The 27,638-nt window shown below is 42.6% G+C and overlaps 2 protein-coding genes across 8 annotated transcripts; both read right to left on the bottom strand.

Annotated features, from left to right (window-relative positions):
- On the bottom strand, nt 1–15,905 carry zgc:77486 (uncharacterized protein LOC405808 homolog). Of its 2 annotated transcripts, none has more exons than XM_064935250.1 (6): nt 15,751–15,905; nt 10,221–10,426; nt 9,918–10,032; nt 9,594–9,712; nt 9,308–9,412; nt 1–7,033 (listed from the first exon to the last, which is right to left on the bottom strand). In XM_064935250.1, exons 1-6 carry the CDS (start codon nt 15,795–15,797, stop codon nt 6,885–6,887), a joined length of 741 nt encoding a protein of 246 aa, XP_064791322.1. In that variant the 5' UTR covers nt 15,798–15,905; the 3' UTR covers nt 1–6,884. The 2 variants fall into 2 exon arrangements, with proteins under 2 accessions (XP_064791322.1, XP_064791323.1); XM_064935251.1 differs by having other exon boundaries at nt 10,230–10,426; nt 15,751–15,904.
- A 320-nt stretch (nt 15,906–16,225) lies between these two features.
- Nucleotides 16,226–27,303, bottom strand: plin3 (perilipin 3). 6 transcript variants are annotated; one of them, XM_064935249.1, is made up of 8 exons: nt 27,254–27,303; nt 20,849–20,953; nt 20,355–20,550; nt 20,168–20,247; nt 19,753–20,029; nt 17,544–17,890; nt 17,210–17,428; nt 16,226–17,030 (listed from the first exon to the last, which is right to left on the bottom strand). In XM_064935249.1, the coding sequence occupies exons 2-8, from the start codon at nt 20,915–20,917 to the stop codon at nt 16,890–16,892; spliced, it is 1,329 nt and encodes a 442-aa protein (XP_064791321.1). In that variant the 5' UTR covers nt 20,918–20,953; nt 27,254–27,303; the 3' UTR covers nt 16,226–16,889. The 6 variants fall into 6 exon arrangements, with proteins under 6 accessions (XP_064791321.1, XP_064791319.1, XP_064791318.1 ...); XM_064935247.1 differs by lacking the exon at nt 27,254–27,303 and adding an exon at nt 26,622–26,872; XM_064935246.1 differs by lacking the exon at nt 27,254–27,303 and adding an exon at nt 26,694–26,872.
- Between the last annotated feature and the right edge of the window lie 335 nt (nt 27,304–27,638).

Genomic DNA, 27,638 nt, shown 5'->3' with positions numbered 1-27,638 from the left:
TCAATTTAAAATAAACGTTTATTTTTTATACTTACTCTTACAGATCATACAGTCCTACATTTTAAAAACAAAAAATATCTGGTGGTGTTTCTGAGCCAAAGGACTTGACTGCACTTCTGCAATTTCCTGCAGGACAGATCTACTACTTGGAACATTCTGGAACTCAATTATTGTCCACGCTATCATTTCTCATACATCAGTGAAATGAGTAAAGTTCTTCACTGTCAGTTATGGTAAATCAGTTCTGCAGTGACATAGTAAAATATTGCCAGATTTGGTCAATCATCATCACAGATCAAATGCTTTGTAGGAATGGCCTCAAAATGCAGACAATGATTATGTTGTGCTACAAACAAGCTTAATGACAATGTTAAAAGGGTCGGACCCTTTTTCCCCAATTTTAGCCTAAAATGACATACAGGCAGTTAGATTTGGGTAGCTCAGGACCTGAAGCAAGGATATGCATATTCTTGATACCATTTGAATGGAAACACTTTAGGGTTCAAACTGTAGAACCCAGTTCCTACATTTTAATATAAAAATTGTTTTGAGGAAACAAAACTATGCTATTTTCTCTTTGGGAACCTCAGGATGACACATTAGAGGAAGATTACTGAATGCAAGTACATTATTTACCTTCAGAGGTGAATGTATCAAATCAGTTGCTGTGATAAGTTTTGTTGTGCACTCTCCTCAAACAATAGCATGGTCTTTTTTCACTGTAATAGCTACTGTAAGTTGGACAGTGCAGTTAGATTAACAAGAATTGAAGCTCTCTGTCCATATAAGACATGTCTGTCTTGAGCATGACATTGTAAGTAACAAGGAAATTTCCCAACGGGAAGACACCGATCCTGTAGATGTTTGAAATTGAAATTGTAGTGGATGTTTTCATAACATCAAGCGCTGATTCTGAGCTAGTTAAGTTGATTAATTTACATACAATTGCAACAATCCAACAGGGGCTCCTGAGTGGCGCAGCACATCTAAGGCACTGCATCTCAGTGCTCGAGGCATCACTAGACACCCTGGTTCCATTCCAGACTATATCACAACCGGCCATGATTGGGAGTCCCATAGGGCGGCGCACAATTAGCCCAGTGTCATCCGGGTTTGGCCATCATTGTAAATAAGAATTTGTTCTTAACTGGCTTGCCTAGTTAAATACAGGTTTATTTTAAAGAAATCTTGTTTGGTCAATTCCATCGCTAAAAAAAATAGCTTCATAACCTTGTTGGTAACATTCAAATTGCTCACCTTTTTAAATGCTGGGGTAGTTCGAGTAGTCAAGGTAACTATCAACCTGCGAAACATAATTGCAAAGAAGACAAAAATCAGCCAAACTGAAGGACAAGCCAACTCTGTTCCCTTGGCCTAAAACAGGGTATACTCATCAGGTAACCCCGGTGCCACATCTTTGCCCACTTTAAAGCCAGTTTACTGCATGCCCTTAAAACAGTAACATCACAATAGGGAATAAAACCTACAGCAAAGTAATATATATATATATATTTCTCTCACAGACAGGAGTCTAATCCATCATACTCGTGCCCTTCTTACATGGTATCACATGCACTGCACCATCTCCACTTAGATACTTTATATAGTGGGAACCTAAAGATCCAAGTGCCTAAATTCCAAATGAGAACCAAGAGGACTCATCTCTTGCCACAGGGGCTTTGAGCTCCTGGCTTGGCTCAGCAACAGGCAACCTTGGTGTTTGCATGCCAAGACTGAGCCATTTTAGACCTTTCCTTCACTAAGCCGTTCTTTAACTGGCAACACAACCCAGGCTAATGCTCAAATCACACACACACACACACACACATACATACATATGCGCAAATAAAGGTGATATCATTAAATATGCTCATATTTGCATAAGACAAATACATTTTTCTGGACAGTGGACGAAGTCCGAATAAATATTTTTGTTAAAGATACCCACGACCGGACTTGGCCAGAGAAGATTGTGGATAAATACTTTATCCATCTTTCTCTGTAAAATAATAAAGACATGTAGATAAATGTATTTTTGGAACATTCTTCCAAATTAAAAGGTTAACTAGATGTTGTTGTTTTTTTTTAAACGACAGCATATAAACAATTCCCTTTGGGCATGTCTGGAGAATATACACTATATTTACACAAAAGTATGTGGACACCACTTCAAATTAATGGATTCGGCTATTTCAGCCACCTTCCAACAAGTCAGTTTGTCAAATTTCTGCCCTGGTCAACTGTAAGTGCTGTCATTGTGAAGTGGAAACATCTAGGAGCAACAACTGCTCAGCCGTGAAGTGGTAGGCCACACAAGCTCACAGAACAGGACCGCCGAGTGCTGAAGCTCATAAAAATAGTCTGTCCTCGGTTGCGAAACTCAATACTGAATTCTAAACTGCCTCTGGAAGCAACTTCTGCACAACTGTTAGTCGAGAGCTTCATGAAATGGGTTTCCATGGGCGAGCAACCAAACACAAGCCTAAGATCACCATGTGCAATCCCAAGCGTCGGCCGGAGTGGTGTAAAGCTCGCCACCATTGGAAGCACGTTCTCTGGCGTGATGAATCATGCTTCACCATCTGGCAGTCCGATGGACGAATCTAAGTTTGACAGATGCCAGGAGAACACTACTTGCCCCAATGTATAGTGCCAACAGGAATGGTTGGTGGATGAATAATTGTCTGGGGCTGTTTTTCATGTTTCCCAGTGAAGGGAAATTAATGCTACAGCATACAATTATATTCTAGACAATTCTGTGCTTCCAACTTTGTGGCAACAGTTTGGGGAAGACCCTTTCCTGTTTCAGCATGACAATGACCCGTGCACAATGCGAGGTCCATACAGAAATGTTTTGTCAAGATCAGGGTGGAAGAACTTCACTGCAAAGAGCCCTGACCTCAACCCCATCCAAAACCTTTGGGATGAATTGGAATGCCAACTGCGGGCCAGGCCTAATCGCCCAACATCAGTGTCTGACCTCACAATGGTAGCAAGTCCCTGCAGCAATGTTCCAACATCTAGTGGAATGCCTTCCCAGACGAGTGGAGGCTGTTATAGCAGCAAAGAGGGGACCAACTCCATATTAATGCCCATGATTTTGGAATAAGATATTCGCAGAGCAAGTACCCACATATATTTGGTCATGTAATCTAAGGATAACCACACAACATTTGGTGAACGCAGATGCTTCTGAAGCTGAGAAATTTGTTGGCGTGTGGGAAAAGTGACTTTTGGGAAATGACAGTTAAAGGCAAATACACTGAAGACTACCAAACACCAAAAGTCTATTTAAACCCACTCAACAGTCCTTGAAAGTCCATTTTGTAAATCTCTTATGAAATGGGCTTAGAAATTAATGATGCGTGCTCATTTTAGTGGTTAAAATTAATAACAATTTTGAGGACAGTAGTATGACAAACTAAAGAAATTATACGTTTTCAGCAAGTTTGAAATTGTTTACTTTGTGAAAATACAAATAATAAATGGACCAAAAATACCAACAAATCTCAATCAGTAGATGCAAAAATGTAATTTCAACCTGTGCTGCCTGGCGTCAAGTCCCGATGTTTTCCTGTTCATATAAGAGAGCTCATTCAATTCAGACTTTCTCTCAAAAGGGCCACGTTGTTTTGCCAGGTGTCACACGTGACGTTTTTCAGTATTTGCTTTTTTCCACACAACTCTTTTTCAATGACATTCGCTATGAAACGTTTGATTCACCTAAAAATGCAAAACTGCCACTAATTATTTGGAACCAAACTAGTGTGGCCAATCCTGAAAACAACCACAGGGACACGAAGGCCCTTGGCCGAGGATTGAGACATGTCCAAATGACTGGTACTAAGGGTTGTGTATGTCTGTCTATTAATTCACCGAATGTGGGCAGTCAGGAGGAACAGGAAAGCAACCTAGAATGACACTTTAGAATAAATGTCATCCAGAGTGATTTTAGCCCTATGACTAAAATTCCACCCCCTGTTCAAAGACACAGGAATTACCTGTGGGTGAAAGAAAATACAAGGAAAAGAAAGCAGTGCCACGGCAGTTCTTTCTTTTGGGTAGTTATGAAAACATTACTACACACACATATACAAATTATTGGACTAATTGCCAACCAGTTCTGTTATCATTCAGCATATATCAGTGGTCTGCTGGTGGTTAGGGAACAAGGTGGTTCACTGTTGGCTTTATGGAACAGAAGAGGGCGTTCAAGGAGAACACTAAATTATGTCCTGCCTGGACAGGCAGAACATGCTTTATTCTCAGTAGCAAACCTGCAGAGAGAGAGAGAGAGATCAAGCTAAACTACACTGCTCAAAAAAAACAAAGGGAACTCTTAAACAACACAATGTAACTCCAAGTCAATCACTCTTCTGTGAAATCAAACTGTCCACTTAGGAAGCAACACTGACAATAAATGTCACATGCTGTTGTGCAAATGGAATAGACAACAGGTGGAAATTATAGGCAAGTAGCAAGACAACCCCAATAAAGGAGTGGTTCTACAGGTGGTGACCACAGACCACTTCTCAGTTCCTATGCTTCCTGGCTGATGTTTTGGTCACTTTTGAATGCTGGCGGTGCTTTCACTCTAGTGGTAGCATGAGACGGAGTCTACAACCCACACAAGTGGCTCAGGTAGTGCAGCTCATCCAGGATGGCACATCAATGCGAGCTGTGGCAAGAAGGTTTGTTGTATCTGTCAGCGTAGTGTCCAGAGCATGGAGGCGCAACCAGGAGACAGGACAGTACATCAGAAGATGTGGAGGAAGCCGTAGGAGGGCAACAACCCAGCAGCAGGACCGCTACCTCCGCATTTGTGCAAGGAGGAGCACTGCCAGAGCCCTGCAAAATGATCTCCAGCAGGCCACAAATGTGTGTGTGTCTGCTCAAACGGTCAGAAACAGACTCCATGAGGGTGGTATGAGGTCCCGACGTCCACAGGAGGGGGTTGTGCTTACAGCCCAACACCGTGCAGGACGTTTGGCATTTGCCAGAGAACACCAAGATTGGCAAATTTGCCACTGGCGCCCTGTGCTCTTCACAGATGAAAGCAGGTTCACACTGAGCACATGTGACAGACGTGACAGAGTCTGGAGACGCCGTGGAGAATGTTCTGCTGCCTGCAACATCCTCCAGCATGACCGGTTTGGCGGTGGGTCAGTCATGGTGTGGGGTGGCATTTCTTTGGGGGCCCGCACAGCCCTCCATCTGCTCGCCAGAGGTAGCCTGACCGCCATTAGGTACCGAGATGAGATCCTCAGACCCCTTTTGAGACCATATGCTGGTGCGGTTGGCCCTGGGTTCCTCCTAATGTAAGACAATGCTAGACCTCATGTGGCTGGAGTGTGTCAGCAGTTCCTGCAAGAGGAAGGCATTGATGCTATGGACTGGCCCGCCCATTCCCCAGACCTGAATCCAATTGAGCACATCTGGGACATGTCTCGCTCCATCCACCAACGCCACATTGCTCCACAGACTGTCCAGGAGTTGGCAGATGCTTTACTCCAGGTCTGGGAGGAGATCCCTCAGGAGACCATCCGCCACCTCATCAGGAGCATGCCCAGGCGTTGTAGGGAGGTCATACAGGCACGTGGAGGCCACACACACTACTGAGCCTCATTTTGACTTGTTTTAAAGGACATTACATCAAAGTTGGATCAGCCTGTAGTGTGGTTTTCCATTTTGATTTTGAGTGCGACTCCAAATCCAGACCTCCATGGGTTGATAAATTTGATTTCCATTGATAATTTGTGTGATTTTGTTGTCAGCACATTCAACTATGTAAAGAAAAAAGTATTTAATAAGAATATTTCATTCATTCAGATCTAGGATGTGTTATTTTAGTGTTCCCTTTATTTTTTTGAGCAGTGTATAAAGACCCGGATGCTGAAGAAAACTGAGTAAGTTAACTTGCACATTCAATATCTTATGCTCTGCAGTTAACTTTCATTGTTGTGCTTTGATTCCATAATAAATTGCATTTTCTGCACGGTCCTAATCTGAACATATTAACAGGACTCTACTCCATCACATATCAGAAGTTGTATTTTTTAAATGGTTACATAAATCAGATGGAAATGCTAAAATATCATTGAAAGGTTCAGTACAAAACAAGTGATTTTCTGACATGCTGCCAATCCTCCAGTACAAACCAACCAAATTATATAAAAAACTTCAATATTCAAAAAAACTTCAAGCTAAGGACAATATATTAATATAGATCTGATGTCATACACTCAAACAATATCAATCACTCATATCGAGGCTCTTTCATGCACCCAATATCAGTAAGTCAAAGAACATTTCTTGAAAAAATGTTGCCATGTTGTGAACTATTCATCTAAGGGTCAGAAGGGAAAGAAAAGTTACAACAAAAAGGCCCATTTGTCAGAAACTGGACAAGGGTTTTTCTCTGGGAGTAAATTAATCTCTAGCCCTCATAAGATATTGCTGATACACAGAAACTCCCAGCATGGATCTTAACTTGACCTCCTGATGTCCTTATCGGAGATGTAAGCATGCTCTTCAACATGTTACTTCCAGCTCATTTTAACCACCACACAGGGGTAATATAAAAACTAACTCAAGTCCACCCAAGTTAAGAAACAATAAAAAGGTTAAAAATGAAATGTCTTCCTTCCCCACAGTAGACTTCTAATGCCCACCAAACCATACTGCACACACACAGACCATCGCACCACAGGCATTCACTCAAGCGGTCACCCTAGGAGAGAGGGAGATGTTAAAGGAAGTGGCTGGGCAGGGGCTGTGACACCGCCACCCCACCCACCTTATCCTACCATGAAACCATTTTATCTGGTATTATTCCATGCCGCCATTGTTTCACAATTTGCACATCAGACCTTTCTACTCAGTCCTCATAACTTCTGGATCTTCTCAGCCACCACGATAGGGTTCTCCTTGCGTATGCGTGCTGCGGCAGCACCTCGATAGTCGTAAGGACAGTCATGTTTGTCAGAGTAGCGGTGAATGGCGCAGAACAGGTTACCACAGCGACAAGCGAAGCCTAGTGAGTGAGGAGATAGACAAAGTTAAATTAAAATGGCTTCTTAGCAAAGAGCAATTTCTCAAGCAAGTATTTTGCTAGGACTCCCTGGGAGTGGTTTGAGTAGAAAGGGGAAAACTGAACATGAGCTGTTACTGGTAGAGCGGTTTGGAATTCTTTATTAGTCTATTGACTAATTCACCGCATGAGGATGTCGACATGGAAGGCTAAAACTCACTCTCACCAAAACAGGCTGAAACTTCAGGCGGTCTTTTCAATCAGCTCTTACACTAAAAAGGGCATTATAACAATTTTCACAGTATTATTCAAACCTCAGTGTGGAAATACAGCACCAATCAAAGGTTTAGACACACCTACTCATTCAAGGGTTCTTCTCAATTTACCATTTTCTACATTGTAAAATAGTGAAGACATCAAAACTATGAAATAACACATACGGAATCATGTAGTATTTTTTTTAACAGATCAAAATAATGTTTTCCATTTTAGATTCTTCAAAGTAGCTACCCTTTGCCTAGACAGCTTTGCACTCTTGGCATTATCTCAACCAGCTTCATGAAGAATGCTTTTCCAACAGTCTTGAAGGAGTTCCCACATATGCTGAGCATTTGTTGGCTGCTTTTCGCTTTTAAGCATTTATTTGGGCTGCAATCTGAGGTGCAGTTAACGCTAATGAACTTAACCGCTGCAGCAGAGGTAACTTTGGGTCTTCCTTTGCTGTGGCGGGCCTCGTGAGAGCCAAATTCATCATAGCACTTTATGGTTTTTGCGACTGCACATGAAGAAACTTTAAAAGTTATTGAAATGTTCTGGACTAGCTGGCCTTCATGTCTTAAAGTAATGGACTGTCGTTTCTCTTTGCTTATTTGAAGCTGTTCTTGCCATTACTTGGTATTTTACCAAATAGGGCCATCTTCTGAATTCCACCCCTACCTTGTCTCAACACAACAGATTGGCTCAAACGCATTAAGGAAAGAAATTATACAAATTAACAAGGCACAACTGTTAATGCATTCCAGGTGACTACCTCATGAAGCTGGTTGAGAGAATGCCAAGAGTGTGCAAAGTTCTCATCAAGGCAAATGGTGGCTACTTCGAAGAATCTCAAAATATATATTTTGATACTTGATTCCATGTGTTATTTCATAGTTGATGTCTTCACTATTATTCTACAATGTAGAAAATAGTAAATATAAAGAAACTCATTCCAGGGTTTAAGTATGTCCAAACTTTTGAATGGTACTGTACATTGTACAATTATCAAACAATAGGTTTAGGCTATATTATTTGGGTACCAACTTTCATTGACGTAATTATATATATATATATATATATATTTTAAGAGTTCTGGCAAAATGTATTTTATATACCGTGTGCCCACTCTGGTCTTGGCAAGTGCACTCTAGTTGTATCTGCGTGCTATTGGCTCGAGTGCACGTACAGCCTACATGAGATTATTATGGACAAAAGAGCAAGATTTCTATTTGTCTAACGGCAGCCAAGCATTGATGACCATGTCATCAGAATAAGACCCTTGATATTTATTGAAAAGGAACATCAAGCTCATCACCTTGCACTTCCACCACCCTGTGAAGTTCATCACTTATTTTATTTGTAATAAACTGCATAAACTAATAAACTGCATGCTTTCCTGGTGAGTCGTGAGGGACCACACATGGCATTGCGTGACTCCACCTTTACTTCGATATGATGGTTTATTAATAATTGCTCATAAAAGCATTTCCACCGGCATTTCTCGCAGAATTCATTTTCCTGGCAAAAAGATTCCACCTTGTCCAGCGTATTTTGTTTTGACATTTGCAAAGTTCGGTGAAAAATGTTCCGTTTCCATCAGGGCTGTCATAGCATTATTTTTATCCGACATGTACTTTACTTGCATAAAAAGGTTGGACGAAATATGGTTAGAGATGAACTTGTAATGTAGGTGAAGAGAACAATTTATTGTCCCGAGTAGCTGCTATTGGCTGGTGGTGAGAAATGTCTCGCATCTGCTCTGAGCATTGTTCACACTTGGAGACAATGGTCGATTTGAAGGAGAATATATTCAACATGTTAAATTATTGGGAACGCGCAGGTACCCGGGAGCCTATTACAGCAATCAAACGCAATGCAAGTATTTGCTTACACTTTTACAGGCTGCAGCTCTAAGTTTTACTCCAATTTGGAAAAATGTGTCAGTAGCCGATCAGGAGCCTGTAGATCAGACTAAAAACGTGTAGTGTCCACCTAGCTTAAAACCCTCTTCAGTCTTACCCGTGAGGCCCACTTTCTTCCGGCAAGTGAAGCATCGGTTCTTCTTATTTTTGTCAGGGGTCTGATCACCATCAGACAAGGTCTGGTCTGCCTCACCCACTGGCTCTGTTAAAATACAACATCTGACTGAACTTCAAACATAGATACCCATTTAGGACTGTTGCTGCAGTGTAGTTATGTATTACAAGACAAGGCAGGAGGCATGCCACATAATGTTACTGATGATATAGACATGGGAAACAGTTTGGAAACCAAGAAAGTATTGAGCCCCCCCAGTTGTTCTAACCTGTGTTTTTGGATGTCCCCTCCTCTTCCCCATTAGCCTGGTCTGAGTCAGTGGCTCCAGTATCCTGGGAGATACTCATGGCTGTCATTTGCTGGGTTACTGGGCTGGGGGAGCTGGGACTAAAGACACACACACACTCAGACCAATAATGAGTTGATCAACTGAAACCATAACCCAATATTAAGCTCAGGAGGAAGACTAGGGAACTCCAAAACACGATGATAAACCAAAGCCTCTTGAGCAACAGCTTACTGTCAATTGAATGGCTTCCATTTAGCAGTCTGTGTTTGTTTGCAGAGACAAGCTGATTCTCTGGCAGCATACCTGGATGTCCTTTCCTCGGGCAGAGTGACCGCTTCCGCGCTGGGTTCCGCTGTCTGGCGCTTCACTGACACACCAGCTGCTCCCAGGGACCCCACTGGCGATGAAGCAACCGAGCCTGTAGACAAACCACATGTTCATTGATTGTGACTATGACTGACCTTTTACTTATGTTGAATCATGGCTTCAATAAAATAAAGTGTTTCACAAACTGATAAATCACTATTGCTTTATAATGCCAAGGTTTTGGTAGCGATTGCTACCTCCTTCTCCAGCCCCCCCCCCATTTTGTGTCCCTCTCCCTACCTTTCTCACCTGGGGGGCTGGAACAGCCCACACCCTGTTGTCTCTGCAGGTGTTCCTTGTAGCAGACTGAGCACATGCCGTTGGTGCGGGGATTACCATAGAAACCGCAGCCCATAGTGCAAAGCATTGGCACATGCGTCTGATTGGTCTCCTGAGCCATGCTCTCTGACAAAGGGAGGGGAGAGGGGGACGGGGACAGGATATTCCTGAAATGAGGTTGAAGAGTTAGTCAAACTAGTGGCCATTTGTGTACATTAACATTCTTAACGGGCTAAAGGAGCTTGGAGACCAACAGGGGAGCGGTTCTGCTAAGAGTAGGTACGAATGATTGATAAATGGTTTAGTTTATGAGTGATCAATTTGTTAGATACAATACAAATACCGTTTCTTGTTACTAGCAGGGAGGCTACCCAATCCAGAGGATGTCCTTATTCTGTTAAATTAGGTTTAGAATTTGACACCCATAACATACATTAACTTTGAAAACACAATCAACTTATTCACTTCACTTGAGTGGTCTGATATCATTGACAGTTGGAAAACCAGTAGCTACAGTGCATTTGGAAATAATTCAGAACCTTTAACTTTTTCCACTTTGACGTTACTTTGTTGAAGCAACTTTGGCAGCGATTACAGCCTTGAGTCTCCTTGGGTATGACGCTACAAGCTTGGCATGCCTGTATTTGGGGAGCTTCTCCCATTCTTATCTGCAGATCCTCTCAAGCTCTGTTAGATCTCTCCAGAGATGTTCAATCGGGTTCAAGTCCAGGCCACTCAAGGTCGTTGAGACTTGTCCCAATGCCACTCCTGCTTGGTCTGGCTTTGTGCTTAGGGTTGTTGTCCTGTTGGAAGGTGAACCTTCACCCCCAGTCTGAGGTCCTGAGCAGGTTTCCATCAAGGATCTCTCTGTACTTTGCTCTGTTCATCTTTCCCCTTGATCTTGACAAGTCTCCCAGTCCCTGCCACTGAAAAACATCCCACAGCATGATGCTGCCACCACCATGCTTCACTGTAGGGATGGTAACACGGTCCCCAAAGACACAACGCTTGGCATTCAGGACAAATAGTTAAATCTTGGTTTCATCAGATCAGAGAATCTTGTTTCTCATGGTCTGAGGCTCCTTTAGGTGCCGTTTGGCAAACTCCAAGCGGGCTGTTGAGTGGCTTCCGTCTGGCCACTCTACAATAAAGACCTAATTGCTGGAGTGCTGCAAAGATGGTTGTTGTTTTGGAAGGTTCTCGCATCTCCACAGAGACCAAGGCCCTTCTCCTCTGATTGCTCAGTTTGGCCAGCCCTAGGAAGAGTCCTGGTGGTTCCAAACCTCTTCCATTTAAGAATGATGGAGGCCACTGTGTTCTTGGGGACCTTCAATGCTGCAGAAATATTTTGGTACCCTTCCCCAGATCTGTGCCCCAACACAATCCTGTCTCGGTGCTCTACGGACAATTCCTTCGACCTCATGGCTTGGTTTTTGCTCTGGCATGCACCGTTAACTGTGGGACCTTACATAGACAGCCTTTCCAAATCATATCCAATCAATTGAATTTACCACAGGTAGACTCCAATCATGTTGTAGAAACATCTCAAGGATGATTAAAAAAAAAACAGGATGCACCTGAGCTCAATATCAAGTCTCATAGTGAAGGGTCTGAATACTTATGTAAATAACCTGCTCATAAAAATAAAGGGAACACTTAAACAACACAATGTAACTCCAAGTCAATCACACTTCTGTGAAATCAAACTGTCCACTTAGGAAGCAACACTGATTGACAATAAATGTCACATGCTGTTGTGCAAATGGAATAGACAACAGGTGGAAATTATAGGCAATTAGCAAGACACCCCCAATAAAGGAGTGGTTCTGCAGGTGGTGACAACAGACCACTTTTCAGTTCCTATGCTTCCTGGGTGATGTTTTGGTTACTTTTGAATGCTGGCGGTGCTTTCACTCTAGTGGTAGCATGAGACGGAGTCTACAACCCACACAAGTGGCTCAGGTAGTGCAGCTCATCCAGGATGACACATCAATGCGAGCTGTGGCAAGGTTTGCTGTGTCTGTCAGCGCAGTGTCCAGAGCATGGAGGCGCTACCAGGAGACAGGCCAGTACATCAGGAGATGTGGAGGAGGTCGTAGGAGGGCAACAACCCAGCAGCAGGACCGCTACATCCGCCTTTGTGCAAGGAGGAGCACTGCCAGAGCCCTGCAAAATGACCTCCAGCAGGCCACAAATGTGCATGTGTCTGCTCAAACGGTCAAAAACAGACTCCATGAGGGTGGTATGAGGTCCCGACGTCCACAGGAGGGGGTTGTGCTTAAAGCCCAACACCGTGCAGGACGTTTGGCATTTGCCAGAGAACACCAAGATTGGCAAATTCGCCACTGGCACCCTGTGCTCTTCACAGATGAAAGCAGGTTCACACTGAGCACATGACAGAGTCTGGAGACGCCGTGGAGAACGTTCTGCTGCCTGCAACATCCTCCAGCATGACCGGTTTGGCGGTGGGTCAGTCATGGTGTGGCATTTCTTTGGGGGGCCGCACAGCCCTCCATGTGCTCGCCAGAGGTAGCCTGACTGCCATTAGGTACCGAGGTGAGAGCCTCAGACCCCTTGTGAGACCATATGCTGGTGCGGTTGGCCCTGGGTTCCTCCTAATGTAAGACAATGCTAGACCTCATGTGGCTGGAGTGTGTCAGCAGTTCCTGCAAGAGGAAGGCATTGATGCTATGGACTGGGCCGCCCATTCCCCAGACGTGAATCAATTGAGCACATCTGGGACATCATGGATGCTTTAGTCCAGGTCTGGGAGGAGATCCCTCAGGAGACCATCCGCCACCTCATCCGGAGAATGCCCAGGCGTTGTAGGGAGGTCATACAGGCACGTGGAGGCCACACACACTACTGAGCCTCATTTTGACTTGTTTTAAGGACATTACATCAAAGTTGGATCAGCCTGCAGTGTGGTTTTCCACTTTAATGTTGAGTGTGACTCCAAATCCAGACCTCCATGGGTTGATAAATTTGATTTCCATTGAGAATTTGTGTGTGATTTTGTTGTCAGCACATTCAACTAAGTAAAGAAAAAATGTAATAAGAATATTTAATTCATTCAGATCTAGGATGTGTTATTTTTTTGAGCAGTGTGTTTTTTTTGTATTTAAGACATTTTCAAAAAATGAACCTGTTTTCGCTTCGACATTATGTGATATTGTGTGTAGATTGATGAAATTAAAATGTTCCTCAATTTGAGAACAAGGGTTGTAACGTAACAAAATGTGGAAAGGGGGAAGGGGTCCGAATACTTTCCCGAATGCACTGTACATATCGCAATACCCCTCTTCATCTTCTATCGAATACAACCAACTTCTTCCTCATTTGTGTCTTTGCTTGTCCAAAAATATATGCATCAATTAAGACTAGTTGACATGTCAATTAACATTATTTGACATGTTACAAGCTTGTTGACCAATCAGGACCTGAAGACACAATTTAACAAGTTCATAGATTTTTTTACATAGATATTACACATTGATTACAATACCACTCAAGTTTAATATGTCACAACGATTCACTGCTGTGATGCTGGTAAAGTTGTCTGACACCTACAGTGCTGGTCATAAAAAAAAGCTAGTTAGCTCATGAATGCAAACAATGTTCTTTCCAAAAAACGACACTGTTTCAGTAGCTATTGTTTGCTAGCTAAATATATAGCTCGGTGTCATCTAAAATAACCCTAATTTATAAGACAGTTCTTATTTGATTAATGGTGGTCAGACCATTCTATGTGAAGCTAGCCACAATAAGGATTAGCCACAAGTGGACTTTGCGGTTAGCCTTCAAAATAAGTGTCATTGACAGTGATGCGAATGAACACTAGAACTATGCCATAACTGAATAGATCATGCTAAACGAGGATGGAATGTTACACAAAATAAAACAATTTGTTAATTTGACAAATCTGTTGAAATTATGCTGGCTGTATTAGACTAGAATTGCATTGGGGGCATACTTATTTCACTATACAACCTTACCCATGGATTGTGGATCAATGACATGGGGTATCGGTCTACTCAGTGACATCCAGAGAACATCCGCGTCGTAGCCCTTATTGTGGGACTCAAACAACTGAAATGAGCCACATTTACTGTCAACCTATATGTATTGAACACTATTTCAAAGAAAAAACAATACTGTGTGGATATTTTGGAGTCTGATAACTGAGGACATTGGGGGGGGGGGGGAATACTGTTGGTGTCACCGATACCCCATTTCATTGACTCACAATCCAACCTTGTTTAACATTCTAAATATGGCATGAGTCAACCAATTAACCTTCACTTTCAAAGAGTTACTTTTATTTTGAAGCAAGACCGCATATTCCACTATGGTGCCTAAATCCTTATTGTGGCTACCTTCACAACCATTAACCCAGTCTGGTCGAGCCCCATGAAGCTAACTGGCTGCTTATAAGGTTAGCTTTGGGCAACACGGTTTAGTAGCTGGCTATCTATTTATTTTAATTAACTAAAATTCATTTCAGTAAGCAAAAAACAAGTGGCTACCAGGCTAATACTTACAAGGATTCCTAAACCATTGCTAAGAATAATGATGACTGCAGTTTCTACTGGTCATTGTTTTCAGGCTGGTTGTATTGGTGCTAGCTAGATACCAAGCTAAAGCTAACTCTACAACTAAAAGGTGTTATTTAACGTGTATCTTTGACACTCAAAGACCCAAACGACGTTCCATACTGGAGTGCCAATTGAATGTTTACATTGTATGAACAAAACAGGAGGAAAAAGTCGGTGGTTGTATTCGCTACGTTTATTAAAAAGTATGAATTTCAGCACACCGCGGAAGGACTGCAGTTCTACAGAACAAACATAGGTACAGGTAAGGGTCTTCAGAATTGACATTTTTACAAGAAACGACTAATGGTGACTTCCGGCGACCAGTTATCAAAACTCAACACTTCCTCCATAGAACGGAGTTGAGCTGTCCATAACTAGGTCTGGACAAGCAAAATTGAAAACACAAAATGTCTGCATTATTACATTTACATTTAAGTCATTTAGCAGACGCTCTTATCCAGAGCAACTTACAAATTCTTGCCAACTAGTTAGCTAGCTAGACTTGCCATAAACTGACAAAAATAGCTCTGGCTAGTAAAATTAACTAGCTAGCTAAATTAGTAACTACAGCTGACTGTCATTAACGCAGTTCGGGGTTCGTTCAAAACAATTCCTTCCTCTCAGCTCATAACGACGTCGGCCTACAAATAACTTTAGCCTGCCCTAGAGACCTGCTAACGTTAGCTGATTGAAAACAATTACAAGCGAAGTAATTTGTCCTAGTTTACTTGGGTAATGTCTGAAATGAATTAGACAGATTACCCTTAAAATATAACGACTTTCGAACGTTGCGTTAGCTGGCTAGCTATCATGAAGCTCTAAGCTAGTCGGAGAATGCATCGAATCGGTTTACATTAACGAAACCTTCCATTTTTTTTACGACGGCAAAGCAGTACCTGAAATACGAAGTGCTGTAGATGTCGACGACCTTGTTCTCCAGCATGTAGTAATACTCCTTCCCTTCTGTGCGCGCGGCCTCTTAACAAGCGCTAGCTCCCGACATTCGAGACAACGACCGTGACGTCATTATAAGCGTTATTTTTCCTCACATAAATGGCCCCCGAAATGTATCACAAAAATAGAGATTTCACACAAAACAAATATAAAGGAATGGCCCTTTCTTATATCCAAAATGCTTGTTAATGAGTCTTGTGAAATTGAACATTGGTGTCAATATCAGCAATGACAACAGGGTTATAATAAGTTACAGGTTCTTGGAAACATGTTTGAGTTACAGGAATAACGAAAAATGACAGCAAAGTACAACATAACTAATTCTAAATATTCACTAGGCAGTATGAACTATAATGAGTCTAAGATGCAGGTAAATTAAATCCTGTATAACTAAAATAATGGAATGGAAGCCCAGGACCAGAGCCAAAATGACTTTATTTAGCCTACTGTATCAGTACTCAGAAACAACAGCAAGACCCTGCTGGAGCTTACACATACAGCAGAGAGGACATACAAATGTCACACACCAATTTGTAAACTTCAGAGGACTAAAGATCAGTTGCATGTGAGGTTTATACTGCATTTCATACAGTTACAGAAACAAAATTACTGTTTGTTTTTAAATCGTTTCTCAACATTTACAGATTGGAGTGTGAGCTAGACGCCAAATATGGCAGTTTTATGTTATAGATTCCCCTTATAACACAGTATTGTGATTTCCATGTGTTACCATCAGGGCATCAGGTAGCCTAGTGCTTAGAGCATTGGGCCAGTAACCAAAAGGTTGCTAGATCGAATCCCCGAGCTGACAAGGTAAAAAAAAAAAAAAAAATCTGTAGTTCTGCCCCTGAACAAGGCAGTTAACCCACTGTTCCTAGGCTATCATTATAAATAAGAAATTGTTCTTAACTGATTTGCCTAGTTAAATAAAGTTTCAAAAAAATCAGCATAGCTTATGGATGTGGGCAGTAAGTTCTTAGAAAGCACATTTACTGCACTGTACAAAAAAATGTAGGCATGCCAGGCCTCGGAGATGCCTTTTAGGACTAATCTACTCCAACCTCTCGGTCCTCCTCTAAATCTAGTTCTGGGGGGCCCCCTTATTTGCAGCCCACCCGCCCTCCCCCTTCTCTGTGATCTGGGGTGCAAAGGGTCCCACCAGCCAGTTGAGAGGAGTGTTATTGAGCAGATACTCTACGACACCATCCAGAGACTGTCGCACCTGTGAACATTTAAAATGTGTCAATCAATACAAATAACAGATAATTATGAATCACTGAGGTGATGTACAGACAATGCGTTTGTTGAAATATTGAAACTGAATAAATAATGAGAAACCAGCAGCTGGTGTATTCATAATGAATGCACACAGGTGAAATGGAGCAACAAAGTTTGGTATACCTGTGTTAGATGGTGACGGGTCTGCTCCAGGAGGGGGGGTGTGAGGGTGCTAGTGTTGCCCAGGGAGGAGTGCAGTTCTTCAGCCGCTTTCCGTGCGTTTGCCAGCTGGTCCTGGACAGCACCGGGTAAGCCCTGGGCGCTGGACACCACCCCAGAGCATGCAGACCGCAACTGGTCACTGAGACCACGCACCATCGAGAGGGTTCGCCACTCCAACTGCTACACAAACATAGGCATTTACAGGTATCTGTGGAAACTATAAGTGTTTATAAAGTTCAAGTACATTCATTCACATGGCTACTTGGACAGAAAATACTAACTCAGGACTCCCTACCTCAGTCTGGTCTTTGGGACCATCCACCTCCCCCATCTCTACCCCTCCATCTTTAGGTTGTTTCTCCTGCCACTCCTTCCAACGCTGCAGCAGCTGCTCTGGTGCCCCTCCCAGCTGGTGGTTGGCAGTGGCCAGGGTGGAGCGGGCTTTCTCCAGCAGGTCAAGGGTGCTGGTGATCTGTGCCAAAGTTGCGTATGTGGCATCTCTGGCGTGCCGGGCTCTCACCAGGGACTGCTCCAGGGCCCGCTCCTGCACCTTGGAGGACAGCTTGCCCAGACGGACAAAGTAGCTAGAGCTCACCACTGGTGCAGTAGTCACCTCACCTGTTGCAGGCTCCGCCAAAGCAGCTGTATGCAGAAAAAAATAACGATAATCTATAAACGATAATTCACGGTCTGAGATCAGAGCTATTGATTTTAGTGTCGCCTTGTCTACATATACAGTTGAAGTCAGAAGTTTACATACACCTTAGACAAATACGTTTAAACTCAGTTTTTCACAATTCCTGACATTAAATCCTGGTAAAGATTACCTGTCTTAGGTCAGTTAGGATCACCACTTTATTTCAAGAATGTGAAATGTCAGAATAATAGTAGAGATTTTTCAGCTTTTATTTCTTTCATCACATTCCCAGTGGGTCAGAAGTTTACATACACTCAATTAGTATTTGGTAACGTTGCCTTTAAAATTGTTTAACCTGGGTCAAACCGTTTTGGGTAGCCTTCCACAAGCTTCCTAAAATAAGTTTAGTGAATTTTGGCCCATTCCTCCTGACAGAGCAGATGTAACTGAGTCAGGTTTGTAGGCCCCCTTGCTCACACACGCTTTTTCATTTCTGCCCACAAAATTTCTATAGGATTGAGGTCAGAGCTTTGTGATGGCCACTCCAATACCTTGACTTTGTTGTCCTTAAGCCATTTTACCAGAACTTTAGAAGTATGCTTGGGGACATTGTCCATTTGGAAGACCCATTTCGGACCAAGCTTCAACTTCCTGACTGATGTCTTGATGTTGCTTCAATATATCCACATAATTTTCCTTCCTCAACATGCCATCTATTTTGTGAAGTGCACCAGTCCTTCCTGCAGCAAAGCACCCCCACACCATGACGCTGCCACCCCATGCTTCACGGTTGGGATGGTGTTCTTTGGCTTGCAAGCCTCCCTTTTTCCTCCAAACATAACAATGGTCATCATGGCCAAACAATTCCAGTTTTGTTTCATCAGACCAGAGGACATTTCTCCAAAAAGTACAATCTTTGTCCCCATGTACAGTTGAAAACCGTAGTCTGGATTTTTTATGGCGGGTTTGGAGCAATGGCTTCTTCCTTGCCGAGTGGCCTTTCAGGTTATGTTAATATAGGACTCGTTTTACTGTGGATATAGATACTTTTGTACCCGTTTCCTCCAGCATCTTCACAAGGTCCTTTGCTGTTGTTCTAGGATTGACTTGCACTTTTTGCAGCAAATTATGTTCATCTCAAGGAGACAGAACGCGCCTCCTTCCTGAGCGGTATGACGGCTGCGTGGTCCAATGGTGTTTATACTAATTATCCATACTATTGTTTGTACAGATGAACATGGTACCTTCAGGTGTTTGGAAATTTCTCCCAAGGATGAACCAGACTTGTGGAGGTCTACAATTGTTTTTCTGTGGTCTTGGCTGATTTATTCTGATTTTCCCATGATGTCAAGCAAAGAGGCACCAAGTTTGAAAGTAGGGCTTGAAATGCATCCACAGGTACACTTCCAATTGATTCACATTATGTCAATTAGCCTATCAGAAGCTTCCAAAGCCATGACATAATTTTCTGGAATTTTCCAAGCTGTTTAAAGGCACAGTCAACTTAGTGTATGTCAACTTCTGACCCACTGGAATTGTGATACAGTGAATAATAATAATAATAATAAGTCAAATAATCTGTCTAAAACAATTGTTGGAAAAATGACTTTCGTCATGCACAAAGTAGATATCCTAACCGACTTGCCAGAACTATAGTTTGTTAACAAATTTGTGGAGTGGTTGAAAAAGGAGTTAATGACTCCAACCTAATTTTATGTAAACTTCCAACTGTGCATAGCTACACATAAATTAACCATCTTGCAGCTCTAGACCTGACTCAGCAGCACCCACACCAGGGATGGGTTAAACTCCATTTAAGTACAGTCCATTCAGAGGTTATTAGTTTTATTTTCTCATTCATACTGACCAAGCTCTCTGTCGCTGAGAGGCAGGTTATGGTCCACCCAGTTCTCAGAATGGCTGAGAGCCAGGCCCACCCCACTGCTGACCATCTGGCCCACACCGGTCACCATGAATGAGCTGAACAATCCACTGGCTGCTGCTTGGGTCATCTCCACACCCCCGAACACTGCCGACATTACAGCCCCAGTCATGGTTTCCTTGGCCCCGGTTACAGCCCCAGTCATGGCCTCCTTTGTCCCACTCACAGACTGATACATTATGCCTATTGTATCTGAAACTAGCTGAGGGAGAAACAATTAAAAAGCTGTTATGAATATACAAGGTATTACATCAAGTAAAGTGTTTTCTTGGGGACTTTAGTTGAATTGGATGCACGAGGCAGTATTGTTGACTAGTCAACACCAGATTTGGAGACTCACCTTATCAGCTGGCTGCTGGAGGATTTGCAGTTTTTCCACCTTGTCCAGTCCCATCATAGCATAATGATTCACCACAGAAACTGCAACAAATCATTCATTAACTCAGAACAGAAACGTTATCCACTAAAATAAATAAATATAGTTTTTTTGTGATGTCCCTCTGTGGTCACTATGCAGTAGAACTCACTCTGTGGCTCCAGTCTGTCCAGGAGTGGCTTGGAGCCGGTTGTGGCGGCTGCCCCAAGAGTGCGCACCCCGCTCTCGGCAGCCTCCATGACCCCCTTCAGCAGGGGCACGCTGTCCTTAGTGCTGCTGTAGGCGTTGGACACTACACCACACGCAGAGCTCACCAGGGGGATGCTGCCCACGCGGGACACAACACTCTGGAAACAAAACACAATGGTTATTATTTAGCCTGAGTTACTAGAGGAGAAACAGCCTTTGTGTTGCCAATTTCAGCAATTGCATGTTGCATATTTTGTTTGATTTGTACTGATCACTCAATCTGCACCTGGAGTTTGTTTGTGTACATGCACATATTATCCTTGAGTGCTTGCATATTTCCAATTTATCCACTTGAGTGAAATACTGAATGCTGGTTTCAATGTTATTTGTGTATCAGACCCTTCATCAGAGCTGTGTTGTCGGGTAAACTAATGTCGTAGTGATGGTGCTCCTCACCTGCTGGTCTCCATTAGTTGGCTGGGCTGTGGCTGTACTGGGATCATCAGTCTTCCCGCTGTCGGCCATTGTGCAGGATGTGTTTAAGAATATCTCTTTAAATTTCTGACATGAAAAATAGGAGATTCACCTCAAATTACATGGCTTATGAGACAACTTTTACTTGCTTCATAAGACAGATATTCATTATGCAGCTGAACAGCAGTGAGGGGATTTATTGCGCTGTCCCTCCATCTATCCGTTTGTAGACAACCCAGTCACGTCTGCTTCATTTGTCAAGCAACAGGATACAGCCAGGATGGAACTGGATAGGGCTGAATTATAGAATGATTCACTTCACTGGACAGAAGTAGGACTGAACAAGGACTTCCTGTCCCATCTGGACAAGAGGCATACCTATGTAAGAATGCTGTTCATTGACTATAGCTCATCATCAAGTTCGAGGCCCTGGGTCTGAACCCCACCCTGTGCAACTGGGTCCTGGACATCCTGACTGGTCGCCCCCAGGTGGTGAAGGTAGGAAACAACACCTCTTCACTGATCCTCAACACGGGAGCCCATGACCGCGTGGCCAAGCACACCTCCAACTCAATCATCAAGTTTGCAGACGACACAACAGTAGTAGGCTTGATTACCAACAACGATGAGACAGCCTAACGGGAGGAGGTGAGGGCTCTGGGAGTGTGGTTCCAGGAAAATGACCTCTCACTCAACAAAACTAAGGAGATGATCAGGGACTTCAGGAAACAGCACAGGGAGCACCCTATCCACATTGATGGAACCATAGTGGAGAAGGTGGAAAGCTTCAAGTTCCTTGGCGTACACATCACTGACAAACTGAAAATGGTCCACCGACACATATAGTGTGGTGAAGGCACAACAGTGCCTCTTCAACCTCAGGAGGCTAAATAAATTTGACTTAACACCTAAAACCCTCAAACTTTTACAGATGCACAATTGAGAGCATCCTGTCGGGCTGTATCACCGCTTGGTATGGCAACTGCACCGCCCACAACCACAAAGCTCTCCAGTGGGTGGTGCGGTCTGCCCAACGCATTACCGGGGGCAAACTTCCCACCATCCTGGACACCTACAGCACCTGATGCCATAGGAAGGCCAAAAAAACATAGCCAAAATATATCATTATGATGGCGGCAGATACAATAATTGCTAATATTACAAACAGTAGCACTAGGAGCTCCTCCACTACACATTTGTCTGGGCCCTGGCTCTGTTTCACTGCAGACCAAATTTACTCATGTAGGCCATCAATTTGATGTTTGTCTTTATAATAATGTGGCATTTTGATCATGTGATTTTCAGTACCTTAAACTAAATGCTTGGCAAAATTGTATTTTATTATGAAGATTCTGAAAAATGTTGGCAAAAAAGTCAATTGGATGACATCACAATTGAACATTTAAATCCTGTAGAACTTAATGTTATGGTAATTCTGAATGTGATCATTATTCAAATATAAAATTGGATGACATAACAATTTAATGTTTGGGCCAAGAATGTGCTGATTGATTTTGAACTCAGTTTTGGTGGTAACAAATTTGAAACCAAACTTGCTTGCTTATATATATATATATATATATATATATAGAGATCTTCCAGCAAGACCATCTACTTTCATCCATAATGCCATTTTATTCCTCTGGAGGGCAGGGCCATTGCTCATTTTTGTGTGCTGCTCAATATTCCATGTAAAAGAAATTGTATGATGATGCTGTTGCTTTGTCTAGTCTTAGGATTGTGGAATGGCAGAAGTCATTGACGTGTCATTAAGACGTAATTGGTATACAACAACCACGTTTCCATCCACAGTTTTTATGCGAGTAAAGTCATACTGTAAAAAAACTGCTATGATGGAAACTGGATGTTTCGGTACAATTTTATAAATGCTGACAGATAATTAGTTTGACATGTTGGCATCTTTTGTGTCAGTAAAATTTATTATGCGAGAAATGGCAGTGGAAACACCTTTATGCGCAAATATTGATACACTACGTAACCAAAAGTATGTGGACACCCGCTCGTCAAACATCTCATTCCAAAATCACAGGCATTAATATGGAGTTGGTCCCCCCTATGCTGCTATAACAGCCTCTACTCTTCTGGGAAGGCTTTCCACTAGATGTTGGAACATTGCAGCAGGGACAAGCGCATTAGTGAGGTTGGCCAGTGATTTTGAGCAAATAGGCCTAGCTCTCAGCTGGCGTCAACTAATCCCAAAGTTGTTAGATGGGGTTGAGGTCAGGGTTCAGTGCAGGCCAGTCAAGTTCTTCCAAACTGATCTCAACAAACTATTTCTGTATGGACCTGGTTGTGCATGGGGCATTGTCATGCTGAAACAGGAAAGGGCCTTCCCCAAACTGTTGCCTCAAAGTTTGTAAGCACAGAATGATCTAGAATGTCATGTATGCTGTAGCGTTACGACTTCCATTCACTGGACCTAAAGGGCCTAGCCCGAAACATGAAAAACAGCTCCAAACCATTATTCCTCCTCCACCAAACTTTACAGTTGGCACTAGGCATTTGGGAAGGTAGCTTTGTCCGTCGGACTGCCAGATGGTGAAGCATGATTCATCACTCCAGAGAACTCGTTTCCACTGCCCCAGAGTCCAATGGCGGCGACCTTTACACCACTCCAGCCGACACTTGGCATTGTGCATGGTGATCTTAGGCTTATGTGCGGCTGCTCAGCCATGGAAAACCATTTCATGAAGCTGCCGACGAACAGTTCTGGTGCCGATGTTGCTTCCAGAGGCAGTTTGGAACTCGGTAGTGAGTGTTGCAACCAAGAACAGACAACAGCTACATCACTCAGCGGTCCCGGTCTGTGAGCTTGTGTGGCCTACCACTTTGCGGCTGAGCCATTTATGCTAAAGCCCTTCTACTGCCAATGTTTGTCAATGAAGATTGCATGGCTGTGTGCTTCATTTTTAACACCTATCAGCAACGGTGTTGCTAAAATTGCCAAATCCACTAATTTGAGTTGTTGTCCACATACTTTTGTATACATAGTGTATAATAACCATCATATCGCAATAAACTTGGAGTTACGTGATGATATGGTGCGTGGTCCTTCTACTGCGACTCGGGAAACCACGCAGTTTGAAGCTACAGTTTAAATTATGACTTCACAAAGTGGTGAAAGTGCACGGTAATCTTGATGCTCCTGTACAATAAATATCAAGGGTCTTATTCTGGTGACATGATTACTGATGCTTGACTGCCGTTTGACAAATAAAAATATTCTCACTCTTTATAATCTCATGTAGACTAGCCTACCTGCAAGCTGTTGGCTAGAGAGCACGTGCCAAGACCAGAGTATGCACAACAGTTAACAGCATTTTTTTTGTGAGAAATCTATCAGTAAAGTTAAAAATGCAATGGAAACATATTGAACTTTAGATATTTGTTTGGTACATGAAAACTTAAGTGAAAAGTATATTTTGTGTGCACTACATTTACAAGCTGATTTTTATCCGCAACAAATCCATTTGGTGGAAATATCACCAATGGACAGTTGAAAAACGTATTCTAATGTCACCAAAATCTTAGATCTTCAAAGCAATTTGAAATCCCTACTGTCTAGATGTGTTTTTTATTTTATAGCAACAGCAATATGGATGTGTCATTTTCAGGTCAAACCAATACTGTGGCAGCAACCAGCCCCGTGGCTCTGGTACTGACCCTGTTCACCAGGCCTCACTGGTGGATGCCCTGACTTACATGGGACAGGCAAACTGCCCCCCACCTCAGAGCAGGCCCCAAAGGTAAAGGAGACCCATTCAGACACCCATATTCGATATGTGGTCATCATGAAGGATCTTCCACATGCCTCCTCTCTCTCTCATCAGTCGTCTGAGCTCACTATAGGGTCTGAAGGTCCAGCCGGATGAGCCTCTGACACTGACCTACCTGGGAACCGTAAACCTCCCTCAGGCTCCACAGCAGCCCAAGAACAGCCCTCTGCTGAGCCCACTCAAGGCCGTTTCTGACGTAGGGGAAGGAAGCAGTTGGACATCCCCAGCTCATGACCTCAGCAGGCCCCTCTCCTGGTCCATGGCAGGCCCCTTCATTCAGTCACCCAGGGTGCTATAGCCAGGAGTACAGGCAGAGGTGCATGCAGTACTACCAGCAGCTGTCTGGCCAGAGGAGGTAGAAACAGATATGCTACTACATGGACATGAGCAGAGCTCTCTACTAGGAAGTTCTACATGTGCATACTGATGCAGCTGCCTGCACTTGGCCATGCTGAGGATAGTGTAGCGGAGCCTTCTACCAGCAAGCAGCGTGGTAACCACTTTAAATAATAAATTCGACATGGATGGTGGGGTATGCAAAAATGCATACACCCCACCAAATATGGGTCAACCTTGAACACCTTTGTGTCTTGTATGTTTTTCCATTCAGGTAAAAAAAAAATACATACACATACACATATATATATATATATATATAAATTCTGAACACTGGATTTACAATGGATTTACCCTTCTGTGTGTGACCCCTGAAGCCAGTAGAGCAGGCCTAGATGGCAGTAGGTTGGTATGCAAGCAATGACTGACTGTATGAAGACAGACTTGGGTCACAGCCATATAAATGAATGGTCCCAGCAGCCTACAACGTTCCAATTCCAGTCAAATCATTTACAGTTATGACAGGTGAAAGTGTGAAAAATACTACTTCACAAAGAAGCAAAGAGGTCTGAGTGCCCAAATGACAATTTGAAAATAAGCCATCGTTAAAAGTGTTTTGAAAAATTGGGCCATAGTTCTGCTGAACTTTACCCCACAAAAGTGATTTTCCCAGTACCGTAAAATGAATAGCTTCTCTGGTAGAGAACGTGAGCAACTAGTCTACAGTAGTTTGATTAACTTCTTTCTAAATAGACATTAAAACAGGCACTGAAAACAGACATCTAGAATAACAACAAACAACAGTTTGTTAGCAAGCCTGGTCAAAGACGAAGCTCGAAGGTTACAAGTTGTTATTCTAATGTTACCGCATTATACAGCTCCGCATGCTTTTCCAAATATTAGTTTCCAGACAGGTTGTCAATTTAGTCACTGACCTCGCTGATAATAAAAATAATATATTTGGCATGCTCCTGTCCTCCGTTGACTTGGCTGCGAAGTTTAACCCAGATAGCCGTGACCCGATCAAACCCTGACAGCACACTTGGCAAAACATGGGCAGAGCAAAGGCGGGGTTGTCAAATTGTTCCTGAAAGTTAACCAATCACTGTAAACTGAAACGAAACTAGCTATACACAACAGTAGCCAATGAATGTAGTTAGGTTACATGAAACCATGTAGCCTAACAATTATGATATCAATAGTTGTGCCTGTATGATTATACATTTAGGAATATCCAGCGTTATCTATAATGTCTGTGGATTTCTATTTATGTTAGTGTTGTGTTCATGTCATATTTGATGATGAGACTGATTATTAGTATAGGCTAATACATTTAGATTATAAATAGATGGGGAACACAACCTCGCATTGCATCATCAGGTGTTGAAAAATATCACACAAACGTGAGTTTTACTGATTTCATAAAGCCGGTTAAAATCACAGAACATCTGTTGTAATTATTAGGCCTACCCTTCAATGCAATCAGGTGCCTTACATCTTCAATGAAATCTGGTAAGGGTCAATAAATGATTTAGACAAAGCAATATTTAATCATTTACATCTTGAGGACCCATAAACTGTTACCCTACAACGTTTACAAACATTGCAGTTGTGATTCTTACCTCAATTCACGTTGTATGGTATTTTGTTCTATGCAAAGTAGCTGTATATATAATTTATGTTTTATAGCCTACCTGCAATAAATACGAACATCGGCCAACCAAATATGTTACCCCTATGTCTTGAAAGCCAATTGCCTATGGGGACCGTTTATTTTACGCCTGCTACATTTAGGTTAATGTTGACGCCTTATGAACAACTTTCAACCTGCACCAATGACGGATATCGCCATTGCAGGTGGGCTAAATGCCTCGTTCAAATATTAGGCTGAACAAGGAAACTCGGACTTCCTGAATCGTTGAACGCGGCCCGTGTACAACTACAAGCGGTTAGTAAATCGGAAATGTCCGATTTTCCTAGTTCTGACTAGCATGCAATCTTAGTAATTAAGTAAGTAATTTAAGTATTTGTTTTTATGACCGTGTTTTCCTTTCTGCTTATATTTTGTATTTATACGTTGATGTGTGTACTTTTAGTATTGTATGTAATTCAGCACTCATCTGTAAAAAAAAAGTTTAAAAAAGACAGTGATCTTAATATGACTCCCTGATAAAATAAAGGTTAAAGAAAATCTAAATAAATACAATCTATCGTGGAAAGTCTGACGTGGTAGACAACGTTTCGTATTTCTCACCTCTTCCCTGCCTTGAACCTAATCTCGTAGTTAAGGTGATATTTTGCTTTGGGTTGCCGTGATTAAAATTCAAGCAAAGATTTGTATAACTAAACCAAGATAGACCACAGCATGTCGTTTCCAATGGGAACAAATGAGTCATAGTGGGCAGAACAAGTAAGAAGGTGGGCAGAGCCAAGCACGAAATAGCGAGATCCTATTTTCCTGTTCTAGTAAACATTTGCATATTTCCGTTCGGGAACGCCTACTCTGAAATGCGCGTGTGCATTAACTCAATTCGCCTTTGCACTTCTAAACAACGCGATTTTTAAAAACTTTGTCAAGAGCCAAAGTCTACAAAACTTAGTCCACTCGGTTCAAAACATATTCTAGTTATGTGAACAGA

Source organism: Oncorhynchus masou, chromosome 24, assembly GCF_036934945.1.
Source record: "Oncorhynchus masou masou isolate Uvic2021 chromosome 24, UVic_Omas_1.1, whole genome shotgun sequence".
NCBI classification, from domain to species: Eukaryota; Metazoa; Chordata; class Actinopteri; order Salmoniformes; family Salmonidae; genus Oncorhynchus; species Oncorhynchus masou.
The sequence above is the reverse complement of the archived record's forward strand: the minus strand, read 5'-3'. Positions and strand labels throughout refer to the sequence as shown.

What these genes read in the sequence shown, in the direction of transcription:
- zgc:77486 (XM_064935250.1), bottom strand. Translation starts at nt 15,797, where the DNA reads ATGCTGGAGAACAAGGTCGTCGACATCTACAGCACTTCGTATTTCAG. An exon ending in TACAGCACTTCGTATTTCAG is followed by an intron (nt 10,427 to 15,750) that starts GTACTGCTTTGC and finishes ACCTCATTTCAG; the next exon opens with GAATATCCTGTCCCCGTCCC. An exon ending in CAGCCCCCCAGGTGAGAAAG is followed by an intron (nt 10,033 to 10,220) that starts GTAGGGAGAGGG and finishes GTTTGTCTACAG; the next exon opens with GCTCGGTTGCTTCATCGCCA.
- plin3 (XM_064935244.1), bottom strand. Translation starts at nt 24,895, where the DNA reads ATGAGCTGGGGATGTCCAACTGCTTCCTTCCCCTACGTCAGAAACGGC. An exon ending in GTCCCAAAGACCAGACTGAG is followed by an intron (nt 17,429 to 17,543) that starts GTAGGGAGTCCT and finishes ATGTTTGTGTAG; the next exon opens with CAGTTGGAGTGGCGAACCCT. An exon ending in CCCGTCACCATCTAACACAG is followed by an intron (nt 17,031 to 17,209) that starts GTATACCAAACT and finishes AAATGTTCACAG; the next exon opens with GTGCGACAGTCTCTGGATGG.